This window comes from Thunnus maccoyii, chromosome 2 (assembly GCF_910596095.1).
Source record: "Thunnus maccoyii chromosome 2, fThuMac1.1, whole genome shotgun sequence".
NCBI classification, from domain to species: domain Eukaryota; kingdom Metazoa; phylum Chordata; class Actinopteri; order Scombriformes; family Scombridae; genus Thunnus; species Thunnus maccoyii.
In genome coordinates, this window is record NC_056534.1 from 38535588 (window position 1) to 38551326 (window position 15739).

General features: G+C 39.7%; 1 protein-coding gene across 3 annotated transcripts in view; it reads left to right on the forward strand.

Annotated features, from left to right (window-relative positions):
- The window catches only part of LOC121909317 (adhesion G protein-coupled receptor L3-like), a 57790-nt gene that overhangs the window by 22367 nt on the left and 19684 nt on the right, over positions 1-15739 (forward strand). For 2 of the 3 annotated variants that reach the window (XM_042429837.1, XM_042429829.1), the window contains exon 3: positions 12560-12725. In XM_042429837.1, coding sequence (XP_042285771.1) covers positions 12566-12725 — 160 coding nt within the window. In that variant the 5' untranslated portion in view covers positions 12560-12565. Of the gene's footprint in view, positions 1-12526; positions 12726-15739 lie in introns of those variants that run through there. The other variant, XM_042429823.1, reaches the window with a different exon arrangement.

The window sequence follows — 15739 nt, forward strand, 5'->3', positions numbered from 1 at the left end:
TGTGTACACTACACTAAAAAGTCTTTTTAGGTATTGCAACAATAACATGGAGAGTGTATGAAGTATGATATATGTTGTATGTGTGTCACCTTCACATACAGGAAACAGGAAGGAGACAGTAACAGTTGTGGTCCAGCCGCTGCTCTTTTGAATTACTGTATTTTCGATGCATCTGCCTGCTCCGGTTTGTTGTGATTGGAATACATCAGCACACCAGGGATATGAAACCGCAATAAGATCCAGACCTCTCCTCTGCGTGATTTGAATATGAAATGATTAGGTTATTGATTTTGGTTATTTGGGTCTCCCACCCCGAGGTGATATTGTGGCAGCGCAATCACCATAGCTGACATTTAGCAGTGTGTTTACCTTTGCTGTCTCCATTGATTGCTTCAGAATCACCTCCCATACATCCTGCTGGAGCTCATTGTATCATCGCTTTTAATGCTTTTTCAGAAAAGTGATGGATACACCTTATCAAAAATGCAACAGTTGTGGTCCGTGCTGGTGCAGAAAATAACCACGTTGCCTCGCAATCAGGGAACAGTGGTTCTTACAGGCTTGCATTTCAAACACCATTGAATATCATTATCAAGATAGCGGATGCAATGCATATGGGGGGGTGAATTATTCTAAAATAGGTCTTTAACATATGTTTGATAGCACAAGAATGATATTTATAGCTTTCTCTGTGAGACTGATGAGAATTTGAACTTACATCTTAAATAATATGCCAACCTTTTTTACTCTGCAAGCTGAAAACTAAAACTGAGCCGCAGCCCAGCAGGGACCAGTAATAAATCTTGATTTTTATGTATTAATGTTCCAGGTACATTTCTCTCACTGAATAACCACCACTGCGCCTCTTCAATCCCAGTAAACTTTGAAGAAAATCTCTTCTCTTCAGTTTAGATTTTCAATTTTGTTTCTAGAGAGAAGTGAAAATGTAATATCTAACTAAAGTGTTTGCTGACAAATATTCCCATATCACTGTGGACATCTGTCAGGAGACATTTTACGCACATCATCGCTCTGAGCAGCACAGCCGACGGAGCGCCTCAAACAGATTGTGGTTTTAATGTTACTCTACTATATCTGTGAAGGAAATATTTCCTTTTGTGTCCACTGGTGCGTCGTCTTACGCCAGCGTCAAGGTGACAGTCTGTAAATGAACGTACTCTCCTCTTAGATAGATTTCTCTATATCTCAATGCCATTTTCTCAGCAGTTAGACAATCCAGTTTTAAGTGCCTCCTTTTATATTTATATGCCAGTGTTGGTGCTTATGCATTATTAAATGATGAACAGGGCCAGTAAGGGCCCCAGAAAGGCCTTTCTGAATAAATATTTCAACACTTTGATATACACAGTTCATATCTGCTCTGTAATGCACCAAGCAGAGGTTCGGTCCTAATATCTGATGCAAAAATCACATTTCTTTCCTCTTAACTGAATCAGTAGAATCAACACTTGAGAGTTTTTGAACATTAATTTGCTGATTCTGAACAAATCTTTGAAAGTTTGCATGTGAATATCAGGATGTAGTATTTGAAAATGTGAGGAGGAATCTCATTATGGAGGTCCTGAGAATCTTCTTTTGTCTTTTATGTGAAATGGAGAACAATGGCTGTAGAGGACCTGAAGACGGCAAACATTTTTAATCTTCTTTACAGAGCAACAGAGGGAGCTGGATTGACAGGGCGGATGATAGAAGGGATGGAGGAGGCAGCATGAGAGGAATGAAAAAAAAAATAGGCAGCAAGAGGGAAGTAAACAAGACTGGATGGAGGATAACAATAGGGATGAAAAGAAATGGAGGAAGAGAAGGGAACTGAAAAAAATAATGGAAAAAGAAATGGAGAAAAAGCTCAGAAACAAGAGTACATGTAAACATTCTAGTGTAGTGAGGGTTTAAATCTAGGCCACGAGTGTCGTATCCTGCCTGTTTGTCTGCTGCATCATTCACTGCTGAGGTGGCTGTTCTCTATACTGTACAGGACAACTTTCTCTCTCTCTCCTTCCCTCGCAAACACAATCACACACACACACAAACTTTGCCTCTCTCTGCCGCTGGCTTTAGGGCACGGCTTTGACGGATCCATTGTGACAGTACTGGGTTTAGAGCACAGTGACAGAGAGAAAGAGAGAAAGATGGCGACGGGGAAGAGAAAGGGTAGTATGAAGGAGACAGATTAATCAAAGGGAGGAAAACAACAGCAGTGGCAGTGGAATCAACATCACTGCATCTCTAGTTGACATAATTGATTGTATCAGAGGCAGTTTTGTAAACCATTAACTTCCCCCTTATGGGTTACGTGGCTGCACTGTCATGCAGAATATAAAGGCTGCACATGCGTGTGTGCACATATGTACAGTATGACTATCTGTGTTTGCGTGTGGCACAGTCATTTGTTTTGTTTTTGTTTTTCTTGCTTTGTCATTAGCTTTGGATACTTGCATGAATAAACCTGTCCAACGAAGATGAATATTGACCGAGCACGAACTGGAGTGATGAGTAATTTGCTAATGTACTACTACAGTGGCATTGTGCCCTTTCAACCTGAAGGTGCACATGCTACTTCTGTTTAGGCTACTTGGTTCCTTCCAGCTAGAAAACACTACGTAGCACCAGCGGACGCAGTAGAGCTGCTCAACTGTGCAGCTCTGCAGGTTGTGTTGCAGTTGTGTTAACCAATCTCAGCTCATGCCATAAGACACTATAACTGTGACTTTAGCATCATTAATTAACAATAGTAGCTAAATTATTGTTTTTGCCAAAGCAAATTTGCAGCACTGAAATACATCCTACAAAACATGGAGTGGACATATGGAGATTTACAAATGAATCAAGAACTAAATGTGTTAACGGCACAAAATTAGCACCAGCTACCAGCCAAATGCTAGTAAAACATGCGAGTGGCTGGTAGATTTGCTTCACTCAATAGCCAAAAAAAACAATAGTCAATTTATTGAGAGGCTGGTAAAATTTGAACATTCACTATGTATTTGGCCTGGGGGCAAAAAAGTTTATTAATTGAGTATAAATAAAAACAGTAACTACATGTTTATGAGCTTTCTTCACTTAACAATAATAGCCAGTGCTGGCTAGCTAAACAGCGTAATAGTAGTAGTAATAGTACCTGGTTGTGGAGCCTCTTACACTTCAATAAGGTGGGTTACAGGTGTGTTTGATGACTACTCACTAATTGTAAAACATGCACCTCCCTGCTGTCGCAGTATGCTTTGATCTGCTCACTGTGTCATGTTGATGAACACTGAAGCATAAAGATGTGAAAATCCCGTTTAGCTAACTGAAGCTCATGCTAACGCTACACTAGCATCTTGTACAGAAGCAGCTACTCAGTTAACAGCAGCTGAAAGCTGAGTGTCAGACAGCAAACAACAAACAACAAACAACAAACAACAAACAACAAACTTCCAACAAAATCAACACAAGAGTGATGAAGTGTATCAGCGACGCTCTGCTCTATAAATGCTTTTTAACGGTTGCAGTAAACGGGCTGATAAAGTTGGAGCGACTGTATTTGTGAATCTGTTGCAGCTGATCGAGCAGCTGTTTTCAGCAGCTGGACTAACATTAGCTACAGTGAACAACACACTTTAGTCCATCATGTAGATCAGTTATGCAGAGTATTTTACATTAAATCAGTCAGACTGAAGTCTGTTGTAGGAAGATCGAGGTAACGTTTTATATTTATTCGTTAATGTTACAGATGATTTACTATTGAAAGCTACATCCATTTTAATTAATTGTTAATGAATTGTTAGATCTGTCCAACATGTCCAGTCTGATCTAATTAATGTACTCTAATGCAGCTGTTTGCTGTGTTTAATAGTTTGGATTTTGTTGTTGAGAGATCTGTCATTTTAAATGTTATTCAGTTTAGCATTCAAGTAACTTTGTGTTTACTTGATCTGTTCTTTTAACTCCTAATGTAGCCTGTAAACAGAGGTCATGTCAGTGGTTAAAACGGTTTTATAATGGAAAAACGTCCAATGTATTTCATAAATTATTAAAGATTAACCGATAATTGATTGTTAAGGCGGCCGACTGTCAGTTAAAGAAAGTGTTTAACATTTGTAGTGAAGTGTAGTTTCTGAAGTTTTCAAGTTGTGCCATTTTAATTTAATATACATATTTTTCCTGTTGCCGTAGACAGTTGATCTTTCCAAACCGCTATCTGAAGGTTTTGTTTTATGGATCTATGTTCACATTTTTGAGGGTACAGATGGACAAGGATGAAAAGATAAATGCCTAAAGATATTAACTTGCTTTAAGAATCTGCTTTGCTCACTCTGATCGCTTTTGGCACTCCCTTTCTCCTGCTGCCTCTCTCCATTCCCTCTGTCTCCATCCCTCTGTCACTCCTCCTTAATCCCATCCTTCCATCTCTATCTTCCTCAGCCGTTTTCCTGCCTGACCTCAGTATCTCCTCCTTCATCTTTCTCCCCCTCTCATATCCTTCATCTCCTCTCGTCTCCCCACTCCTCCCCTCCTCTCTAGTTCTCCACCTCGCTCCATTCTTCCTCGCACATCTCTGCCTCAGCTCGTCTTGTCTCATGAGGGAGGGAGGGCGCGTAGAGTTGATTAGACTGGAGCATTAGAAATTTCAGAGCAGAGCAGAACAGAGCGTGGTGTCTAGCCGTCAGGCGGTGAGGAATCAAAACGGCAGTGCCTTACAGACGAGGTCGTCGGCGGTGGATTTTCAGGGTGGTTTCGGTGCATCGGATTTCTGGGAGCGTCCTCAGAGCAGCCAGAGGCAGTCATGCGGAAACTGCAGTGGTCCGGTCAAAGCCGGAGCATCCCCAGACGCAATTTTCTGACGGGCATAGAATGTCTAACATGGAGGGAGAGGATGAGGTGCTCAGCCCAGAGCTTTGAACTATTTTAGAGTGAAAATGATTTTAAAGGGACAGAGCTCTTTAAAATGAAAATGTTAAAGAGATGTCCTCATGCTTAATGCAAAGGAGGACAAACTACTCAGCCTTGCTCTGCTCTGTCACATAATTCCTGATCATAACATGTTCAAATAGAATAAACACTTTGATTAAATTAAAAAAGCTTGAAAATTTAAAGCCACCAAATAGGAAGATAACAAAAAAAATCAACCTTCATACCACATGTGACAAGATTAAACTGCTGCCATCATTTTTCATGTGAGGACTTTAAATTGGTGAGAACATGTGACACTGATGTGGGGGTGACCTATACCTTTAAGGCTACACCAGAGCACTCTGCAGCTCTTTGCTGTGAAGCCACACAAAGGATTTACAACCACTGCTGTATGAAATAAATTGCCAGCCAGGCCACTTGTCTTCAGGGCACAATGACAATTGTGCACATTCCTACAGTGAACCAGCCCCTCACCCACCTACTCAGACACACGTGTGTGCACACTGGCCTGTATAGAACATACATGTTAGAAAAGAGCCAGTGAGAGCAGCTATACTGCATCTGGCTGCATCAGCCAAACGTATAGACTCAGAATGAGAGAAACAAGCTGACAGGAGTGTTTGTCTTGTTGAGTTAGGATTCTACCAGGACGAACATGTGACATTGACTCATTATTAATTATGATTTTAATGTGGTCCGAGGGGGCTTGTATGTGAACTCCCCTCTTCCCAAAACACCCCAACACATGCAACAATACGGATACATGTTGTGGCCGACATGTCAGGACATTCATATGGTTGGAAGCTGACAGTTTTCTCTGAGCCTGCAGTCACACTGAGGGGCCGCTCGCTGCTAATCAGTATCTTAGGCTTCATCAGCACAGGGCAATTATGAAGGCGGGCTTTCCATTCAAAATCACTCATGGTGCTTTAAGTGTGTGTGTGTGTCTTTGTTTGCATTGTGCACACTTAAATGTGTGTGTATGTGCTTGTTTGTGCAAGCATGTCTGTGCTTGTGGTCTTATGTCTCTCATTACAGGCCACAGGCCAGACTCTGACCAGCTCCTATCCTGATTAGTCATCTCTTCAGCTCTGCACTGCCAAATTAGCTACCTGAATGTGTGTGTGTGTGTGTGTGTGTGTGTGTGTGTGTGTGTGTGTGTGTGTGTGTGTGCATGGTCACTCTAATCAAAATTCTCCCAGCCTGTCTACCTGCGCTGATGATAATTTGCTACACTATCCATACCTGCTCACACTCTGTCACCCACACAACCTCATTCCAACCCTCTCCATCACACACCAGCACACACTGACACACACGCACACACAGAAATGGTCCATGGTGGTTAAACCTACCCTAGCAAGCCAACTGGAGGTAATTTACCGTAGCTTGGCGGACACATGCCATTTTACTGAACACGGTGCATGGCCCCCTGAGCTTTGTTCCGCTCAGACTTCTCTCCAACAAAGCACGAATGAACAACTGAAGAGACTAAAGAGAGGCAAGAAAAGAACAGGTGAAGAAAAACTAAATGAAGAAAAATGGCTGGGAAAGAAGAATGCGTCTGCTGTCAAGCTTCTTTGTGTGCAATTAAAACCCACTACACAAGGTATTGCTATGACTAAATATAAAGTACTGTATATGGCAAATGGAATGCATTTATACAGGGCTTTTCTACCTTAAAGCACAAAGTGCTTTACAATTGGCCTCTTATTCACTCATTCACAGACAAAGTCACACAACCAATGGCAGCAGAGCTGCTATGCAAGAGGCTGCTGGTCTGTCATTGGATGTAACTTTGGGTTCAGTGTTACAACATCCGGACAGGAATATCTGCAATTAATGGACGACCCGCTCTACCTCCTCAGCCACATGTATATATATATACAGTATTATGTACTGTACATATACATAAATATATGTATATAATAGAGCATTGGCAGATACTACATCTGAGTATTATTATCAATTGGACAGACACATCAAATTGATCTTCTGATTCTACTTGATCAAGAAGTATTTTTGAAATTAATTTCTTCAAATTGATGGTTTAAAACTGTCACAACTGAAGAATCAGAAAGAAAGAAAGGTAGAACATCTAAATGCAGACACAGATGGACTGTAAAATACTGAAATTTCTAGATTATCTTGATGTTTTTCTTTTTCTGTTTTATTTTTTTCAACATCACTACTGTCTACTCTGCTGACAGGTTTTCCTAAAGTGACTTACACACACACAGAAACACACACGCTCACGTCCACATGGTTTTCTTTTAGGCACACACACACACACACAGGATAGACGACAAACACAGCATGCGCACATTTGAGACGCTCTGCCTGAAGGCTGAGGGAGTAGGGCATCTGGTCTCCTAGTGATAAGCATGTGTGTGTGTGTGTGTGTGTGTGTGTGTGTGTGTGTGTGTGTGTGTGTGTGTGTGTGTGTGTGTGTGTGAGGGCGTGTGCATGTGACGTGCATTGACAAGGTAGCCCAGTCCGGTCAGCACTCATTAGTGAAAGAGAGAATCCCTGAATGAGGAGTGCTGTGACAGGCAGGACTCTCGTTAGGGGACTGTACACACACGCACACACACACACACACACACACACACACACACACACACACACACGCGCGCGCGCACACACACACACACACACACGCACACACACACACACGTGCACGCACGCACACACACACACGCACACACACACACACGCGCACGCACGCACACGCACACACACACACACGCACACACACACACACACACACACACGTAGGGTCAGGCTGCCTTGGCACACAGAATCAGCCCAACATCAATTAGTTCATGGATGCATGCAGTATAGTCTGTGAGTGTAGTGGCCTTGGCAACAGCTCTGTTAATGTCGACCCTTTAAGAAATGAAGATTCAGGGCAGAAGAATATAGGACATAGAGGCCGAGTCACTTACGTATACAGATTGTCCTAGAGGTACACTAAATAATACGTTGTTGTTGTTGAGAAATGATTAACTCTCTTTAATTAGATCACAGTAATCTTGTTTGCCACAAAGTAAATTAAGTAAATTAAGTAAATTAAGAAACATTGTTTCTGTCATTTCATATACTAAATGTTTGTGTCAAATGAGTGTGAAAGGAAGACTTTTGTAATGTATATTTATATTTGTGGAATATTTGAATAGACTTGTAGTGAGGCAGAGATGGATAGAAACAGCAGGTAAATCAAAGGACTTGGATCCAGGGACGGATATTTGTTTTGGTCAGATCCTGCTTATTAGCTGATGTTTTGCTCAGTTTTATGCAGATGCTTCTTATGCTGCTTATCTGCCAGGGAGGGTCTCCTATGAGATATATAACACACGAAGGATAGAAAATACTGTGTTCATTTAAAATCTATGGCTGGATTATTTCATCATTTTAACAGTGAGTGGGTTCAGACGGGGCATATGTTTGCCAAACCTTATGTGAGTGATGTAAACACGTCACATATGTTCTGATAATTAGCACCATTACTGTCTGTTTATTCATAATATATTAACCAATCAACACATTAAGATAATGAAAGGAAACAGGTTAGAGAACAGGTCAGTGCTCTGGGCGATCACCGTCGTCTACTGTAGATGGAACATGTTTTTACATCATTATCAGAGCATATGGGAATATGCAGCTCTGCTGAATTATGAACATAACTTGAGTGATTTGGGTTTGGATTAATCCTTGACTGCTCAAGGCTGTCACGCAACCATCGTCTGTAAAGGCAGAACCGTGAGCATGGTGGAAATGAGAGGGTTAATTAACTGATGAGTGAGATGGTGGCGCAGCATACGGGCTGATGGAATAGCTTTTGAATTATGGAACAGTGGAATGCTGTGGCTGGTGGCGTCCGGCCATATGTCAGTGTATGCCTCCTGCGTCTAGCTGGGGACAGCTGGTCAGATTGCTCATGTTCAACCGAGTTAGGGACCAATCAATCAGAAATGGGGCAGCTTGTTGAGTTGTTTAAGCGGGGAGAGAATAAAGCACGGGTGTCTATTGTGATTCTATCACTTTGGTGCCATTAGGGATTTTGTCAAGAACTGTTAGCAGATATGAAATCACTCTCCAATGAAAACATCAAATCAGTTCACCACCACATATTTAGAAAGATGCTGTAAGTGTAGCCTTCAATGTTTATTTACCGTTTATTTAACCAAGAAAAGTCTCATTGAGATTAAAAATCTCTTACGAGAACGTCCTGCAGCAGCACAATTAACAGGAATGCACACATTAAAAACATATAACCATTAAAAATAAAGAATAAATTACACAATCATAAAATATCAAAAATATTCATTGATATTTGTTGCAAATCATCAACATCAAGGATAAAACATGGGCAATATGAATCAGTCCAACATCTGCAGCCTCCAAGTCTTTTAGAGTGACTTTAAATGCATCCAGAGAGACATTCAGGTCATTATTCATCTGATAGGAATAAATCCTGGGAGTGAAGACAATAACTTCTCATACTTCTCTGAATGATGTAGATCCGTAGATAAGATAGAAACAGACTAATAGACTGATAAATAAGAATATGCCAATGGTTGAGTCTACGGGTGGAAAAGACAAACCATCTAACTCGAGCACAAGAGCAATGGTGAGTAAGATGGTGAGTAAGGCTTTAAAATGTGCAATAAACCTCACTGCTCTATGGTCGACAGTATTTCTAGATATTTGTATTTCAATCTCAGCCCTGAATAGAGTCTAGTGATAGATGGAAGGTTCAGTGGTTTTAATTGTACATTTGAAAACATGAGTATTATTTTGTCAGCATTCAAAACAAGTTTTAAATCACACAAGATACACTGAACAGTATTAAAAGCAAATTATAGCTGACAAAGAGTCTGGATTGGTGTAGATGCAGAGAGGTATATTACAGTATTATCGGCATAAAAGTGGAAATTTGTCTTGGAAACATTTGAATCAAGAGTATTGATATATATAATGAATAGTAGTGGTCCCAGGACTGATCCCTGGGGGATGCCCTCGGATACACTAAGGGAACAGGAAGTGATGCCCTCTACCTGCATGCATTGAGATCTACCTGACAGACAGTTTGTTCTTACAGTCGTACACTGATCTTTGCTTCAATATTACATGATCCACAGTATCAGAAGCTTTAGATAAGTCAATGAAAAGGATTGAATAAAACCTGAGCTAATTAAAAACCTGAGTAGTAGCATTAAAACCCTTTTGTTTGTTCTGCATTGGTTTGTTAAACACACCTAATTAAACTGCTATTTTAACCAACACTATTTTGAAAAAGAGGTTTTGATATCAAGAGACCAGCCTCGTCTCAGTTGTCAGATATTTAAGTTCTGCAGTAAAACTGTAGTTTTATCTTGTGTTCGTCTCCATATTTCAGAAGTAAAAATTATAATCAAAGTCTGGGAAAAAATGTACTGGCTGGATAAAATGTCTGACTATTTTATGTTGGAATGTAAATATTATTTTCTTCTACAGTTGTTCTGACTTTGCTAAAATTAAATTTTGTCCTGTTTTTATCATGGTAATTTTAAATGAATTTTCAATTTCAAGGATTTATTTTGACATCCTAAAAAGAACAGAGTCAATAAAAAGCCCAGATGACTACACAGCTCTTCTCCTGCTGTATGTGTCTGCTATGAGTCTGTTCCCACAGATCCAGATTCTGCAGTGTACATGTGCCTCTGGGTGTATCTGTCCTGTCTGCAGCATGGAGCTTTTTGTCATTGTAGATGCTCAGATGATGCATTATGCATATGTAGTATGTCTCTGGTGGTTATAGAAGGATCTGTGTCATTCTGACAGTTTCTATAAATAAAAAAAAAATCTGGTAGTCTTATAACAGTTATTGCAGAAATCCAGAAATATCTAAGGGACAGACTGTGCCAAGGCAGCTATTTGCCTTCACAGCATGGCATGACGGAGATGGCTGGCTATTGTCTTAGTCTCTGCTGGGCCAAAATGATATGGTCACACTGATCAATAGTCTCTGTTACACATGATATATTTCCCATGGCTCTGGCTGTCTGCTTTACTCCGTCTGTCCCCGGCTGTCGCACATTTCTGCAGCCAAATAGGGGGCTGCTGTTACCTTTGAACTATTCCCATGAAAAATGATGTTTATTTGACATCAGCTAGGATGATTGCATAATGACTGAATGATGCAATAGCCCCTCTGCAGGGTTACACTATATAATAGAAACACACAGCTCACAGCCACATACAGTAGGAAAAGGATCAAAATCTTTGTTAGTTTGTCATAATTTAAAAAAAAAAAAAAAGTGAATTTGGGAGTGCAGAAAGAAAATAATTGCGTTGTCGGTTGAGTGAGTGGGCTACCGAGCAAGTGATTGAACAATGCTGGTCAGTTTAGAAAAAAACAGACAATCATAACGCTCACGAGTCTGTCACTGCTACAGCAAATCTCACAGACCATCCTTTTATTAATTGTTTATCACTGATAGACCATGAAATGAACAATTAGATTGGAACATCAATACATTTCACACTTTGATGCTGATGTGGAATACCAAGTGAAGTGAATCCTGATACAGACTTCAGCATCATTATGCAAACATTAAGCACCATTTTATTTTGTTTCTCTACAAGGTCAACATTTAGCATTTAGTCGTGCATTTCCTTCACAGATTTGTTGTTTATGGATTATTTGGCATATGGTTTGCTGGCTTGTGAATACTGCATGCATTTGTACAGATTTTCCTGGTGTCATTAGTGTTTAATATTCAGTATCATCATTTTTTATTATAACTGTATTGAGGCTGTAAATGCCACCAAACTCAGGAGAGCTTTTGATTCCTTTAGAAACAGTTATGATGTAAGATAATCTGTAAAGACAATAAAACAGACAATTTGAGAACAATTAATGATGGATGAAGCACTTAGTTGTGTCTCAAATAAATTAGAATTAGTTCCTCTGTTGCAAATTACATAATGTACATATTGTCAATGTTTTCCCATTTAGCCATGTGTATACGTGTATGTTTACGGGATCAGGTTTTATGCCTATATACACCAATACATTTATAAATCTACTCTGATATTCTACATATTACACAAGTTTAGTTTTAATTGTAATTATATTACTCTTTAGTTGTTATAGAGTTTCCATAATAATAATCATTTCAGTTATTTTGCAATCATTTTATGCTCTCTGTATATCTCTCTAAGATAATTATTGATCACTGTCTAGTCCTCATATGTCTACAGGAAGCAGCACTGACCTTACAGCAAACCCTTATTAAAGAAGGAGTCTGCTGTAAGTAAACAGAGTCATATGGTCCCAGGGAAAGCTTTTCTTAAATTAAAACTTTATAGGTGTTAAGAGTTATTTGTTTTAGCAGTTCCTCAGTTATAATCAGGAAACAGATGCATTTTTAAAGATGTACACATCTCTGCACCAAGTGATTGTTAATAAATCTGTTGTTGTGATATTTTTAAATGTGAAAATTCACAGTTTTATGGCAATAAAACTAGTAGAGGTCTAGAGTTTTTGTGTAATATGAAGAGTATGGGTGGATGTAATTGTGTTCAAACATTACTACATACATGTAGAAAGCATTTTAACATCTGAATGAGCAAATCCTCTCTGTGTGTCCATTTGCAGGCCTGTATGGTGACAGGAACACTGAGCTGTGAGAGAAACAGTTTACCACAAGACCGTCGGGGCTCAGCAGGAAGTACCTCCCTATCTACTTCCAGGTCAACCTCAGACGTCATGTGGACCAGATGCCTGCTCTTCGTCTCAATCTTGTTTGCTCCCATTGCCATTGGTAAGATATAACATCACACAGCACAGAATTAAACATACATATTCAGTTTTTCAGACACTGCAATGCAGCCCAGACTGTTTCTAATTGGTGGTGATTCAACTATACTGAGGCTACAGTTACTGGTGCTGTTGTGTTGGATGGTGATGCGACTATTTAAGGTCTTTATAGTACTTTTTCTTTTCCATATAGTGTATGAGTAGGAAAAATGTTAGCAACCAGTACTGGCCAAGTTATTTAAAAAATGTAATAAATTCCTTTAATTTACATTTTACTCATTGAAAAGTCATTTTTTACAGTACTTGTCACATTATTTTCAAGCTCCATCAAAGGCACCTTTAAATACCTCCAAAGTGTCAACACCCCGTCACCTTGTCTGTATTTAACATGTAGAAACGAGACATTGTGGTTTAATTTGCAGCCAATAGGATTTTTTCACAGGTGTTATTAATAACATTAATGATGGCTCCGTTTTATTCAAGTGTCCCGATAAACCATAACAGCGTGGAAGTGAGCCAGCATGTACTGGACCAGGACCTGAGACTGAAGGAGCTAAATGGAATTCAGCCATCATTCATATTGTCAGTTTCAGTTAATTTTGCTTTCAATAGACCAACAACCATTAACTGGTAACTAACCAGTTCATTTTTAAGGAAAGTTGTGATGTAGCTTTGGTTTGTGAGAGTTGTCCAGCAGTCAGGGGTCAAAGCTAGCTTGTCTTCTCTTGGTTAGCTTAACGTTTAGCTCGTCCTCGTTCACCTCAAAGTGTTTTTAATGCATCACAGTAGCTCTCAATGGCATAACGTACTCGGGCATGAGGTTCTGAACTAGCTCTTTCAGTCTCCTGTCCTCTACCACACTGGGCAGCATATTGGTCTCAATCATTGGGCACACCAACTGGATGATGGTCTAATAACAAAGTAACACCTATGTTGTTATTACAGATAGACTGCAGGATTAGCATGCTGGGATAACAGCCCATTAGTTGTGTGCCTTTATATCCGCACCATAAAGTCATTCAGAGCACTTCAAACACCGCAAACACACCGGTCACCTGCCCAGCATGGTGCCTTTAAACCTTATTTTCATGCAGTCTATGGGCTACGCACTGCACAGCATGGCTATGCTAACGATGCTAGCCATGCTAACTAGCTATTAGCCATCATTCAGGTTGGTAAAATGGATCCGTTACGTCTCTTTGTATCTGCAGGTTGGTGCTTCTGACACTGTCAGCGCCTTCGTGTGAGACGCTTCAGTTGGTCAATGTTTGCTTTTAAAACTTATTTTGGGGCTTTGCTCACTCTCATCCACATGAAGTAACCAGCTCAGTACCCAACGCTAGTATGCAAATGAACCTGTAGACATTATGAGGCACTACATTGCTTTGCACCAGACTACCTTTACTTTTGCTTAGTGAACCAGGAAGGTCCCTCAGATCCTCTGGTTCTTCTCTTTTAGCTGTTTGACAAAGCAGAACAAAAACATTTGCTTATGCTGTTTTCAGCCGTTTCGCTCCGAGCTGCTGGAAAAACCTTCCACAGGATCTGAGACGAAAACTAAAAACTCATCCATTTATTCTGGCTTTTATGTAGTGTTTTATCATTTTATGTTTTTATTATTTATACTTATTTTCTTTATTATCATCATTATGATTTATTTTATTCTATTTTGTTTTATCAACATTTTACTGTTAATCATGATTTATTTTATTCTGTTTTATATTATTAACATTTTACTATAATCTATTTATTTTGTGTAGTATTTCATCATTTTAGTTTTTATTTCTTTTATTATTTTCTTTCATTATCTTAACTACCAATCTTTTATTGCTGCCTTAATTGTTTTTTTTTAATCTTTAAATCATCTTTAACATCCTTTGTTTTGTCACTTGTAAAGCACCTTGAATTACATTTGATTTGTTTGAAAGCTGCTATATAGAAAACAGTTTGATTGATTGATTGATTGATAATGTGTTACTGTGCAACTCTGTTAGAGCCTCTTAATATACAGTATTTAAATCTAGCACACTACCATCCTGGTGAACAGCCTCAAAACACCTTATAAGTCAACATATAAACAATTTCAGCAGTTTGTACAGAAAAAGAGATTTAGTTAGAAGTTAGATGATATCTGTTGCAGCATTTTGCCATGATGCACATTTTTACAAGTAGTGATTTACTATAAATGTAAGAAATACATATATGCCCACAACTACAAATTGAAGTAATGTACAGCTTTGACATCTTATCCACCCCCACACGCCCAAACACTTTCTAATACACAGAGCTGCATAACAAAGGAACTATTTACCCACTTACTCATATTCATTTACATGGATCCTCGATCTTGTTGCAGCGCACATTTATATCTTTTTCTCACTTTCCTTCTCTCTCTCTGTCTTATACACACGCACGCACACATGCACGCACACGCACACACACACACACACACATGCACACACACACACACACACACACACACGCACACGCACACACACACACACGCATGCACAGATGCAGCCCCAGTAGGTTGTCTGTGTGTTTCCTCCTCTCCCCGGTGACGGTGGGCTTTGAAGACTCCTAGAGGGAGCTCTGGCCCACTTGGACTTAATCCTATTAATGGCTGCTGTCAATCACACTGTTGTGAGGAAAAACTGCCGCACACGTGCAGACACATGCACACACGCGCTCAACCCGCACTTGTTCACATGCCTGCTGACATGCGTGCATCCAGATGATATACTTTAAATGCTGAAATACTGTACACCCACATGGACACAGATCCTCCTTAAAAACACACACACACACACATTAAATACACTCAAGCACACACAGGAAGTGCTCACAGACAGCTGCTTAGACACACAAACACCGAGGGCTTTGCTTTAACACCAAGAGATGAGTTTCAGTCAAAGGTATTTGCATCAATGTCTAAAGAATAAGTCGACATATGCAAATCATGCTGTTTATACTTAGCAAGGATTAGTTGAAACAAAGACAGTTTAGCTTGAGGACACA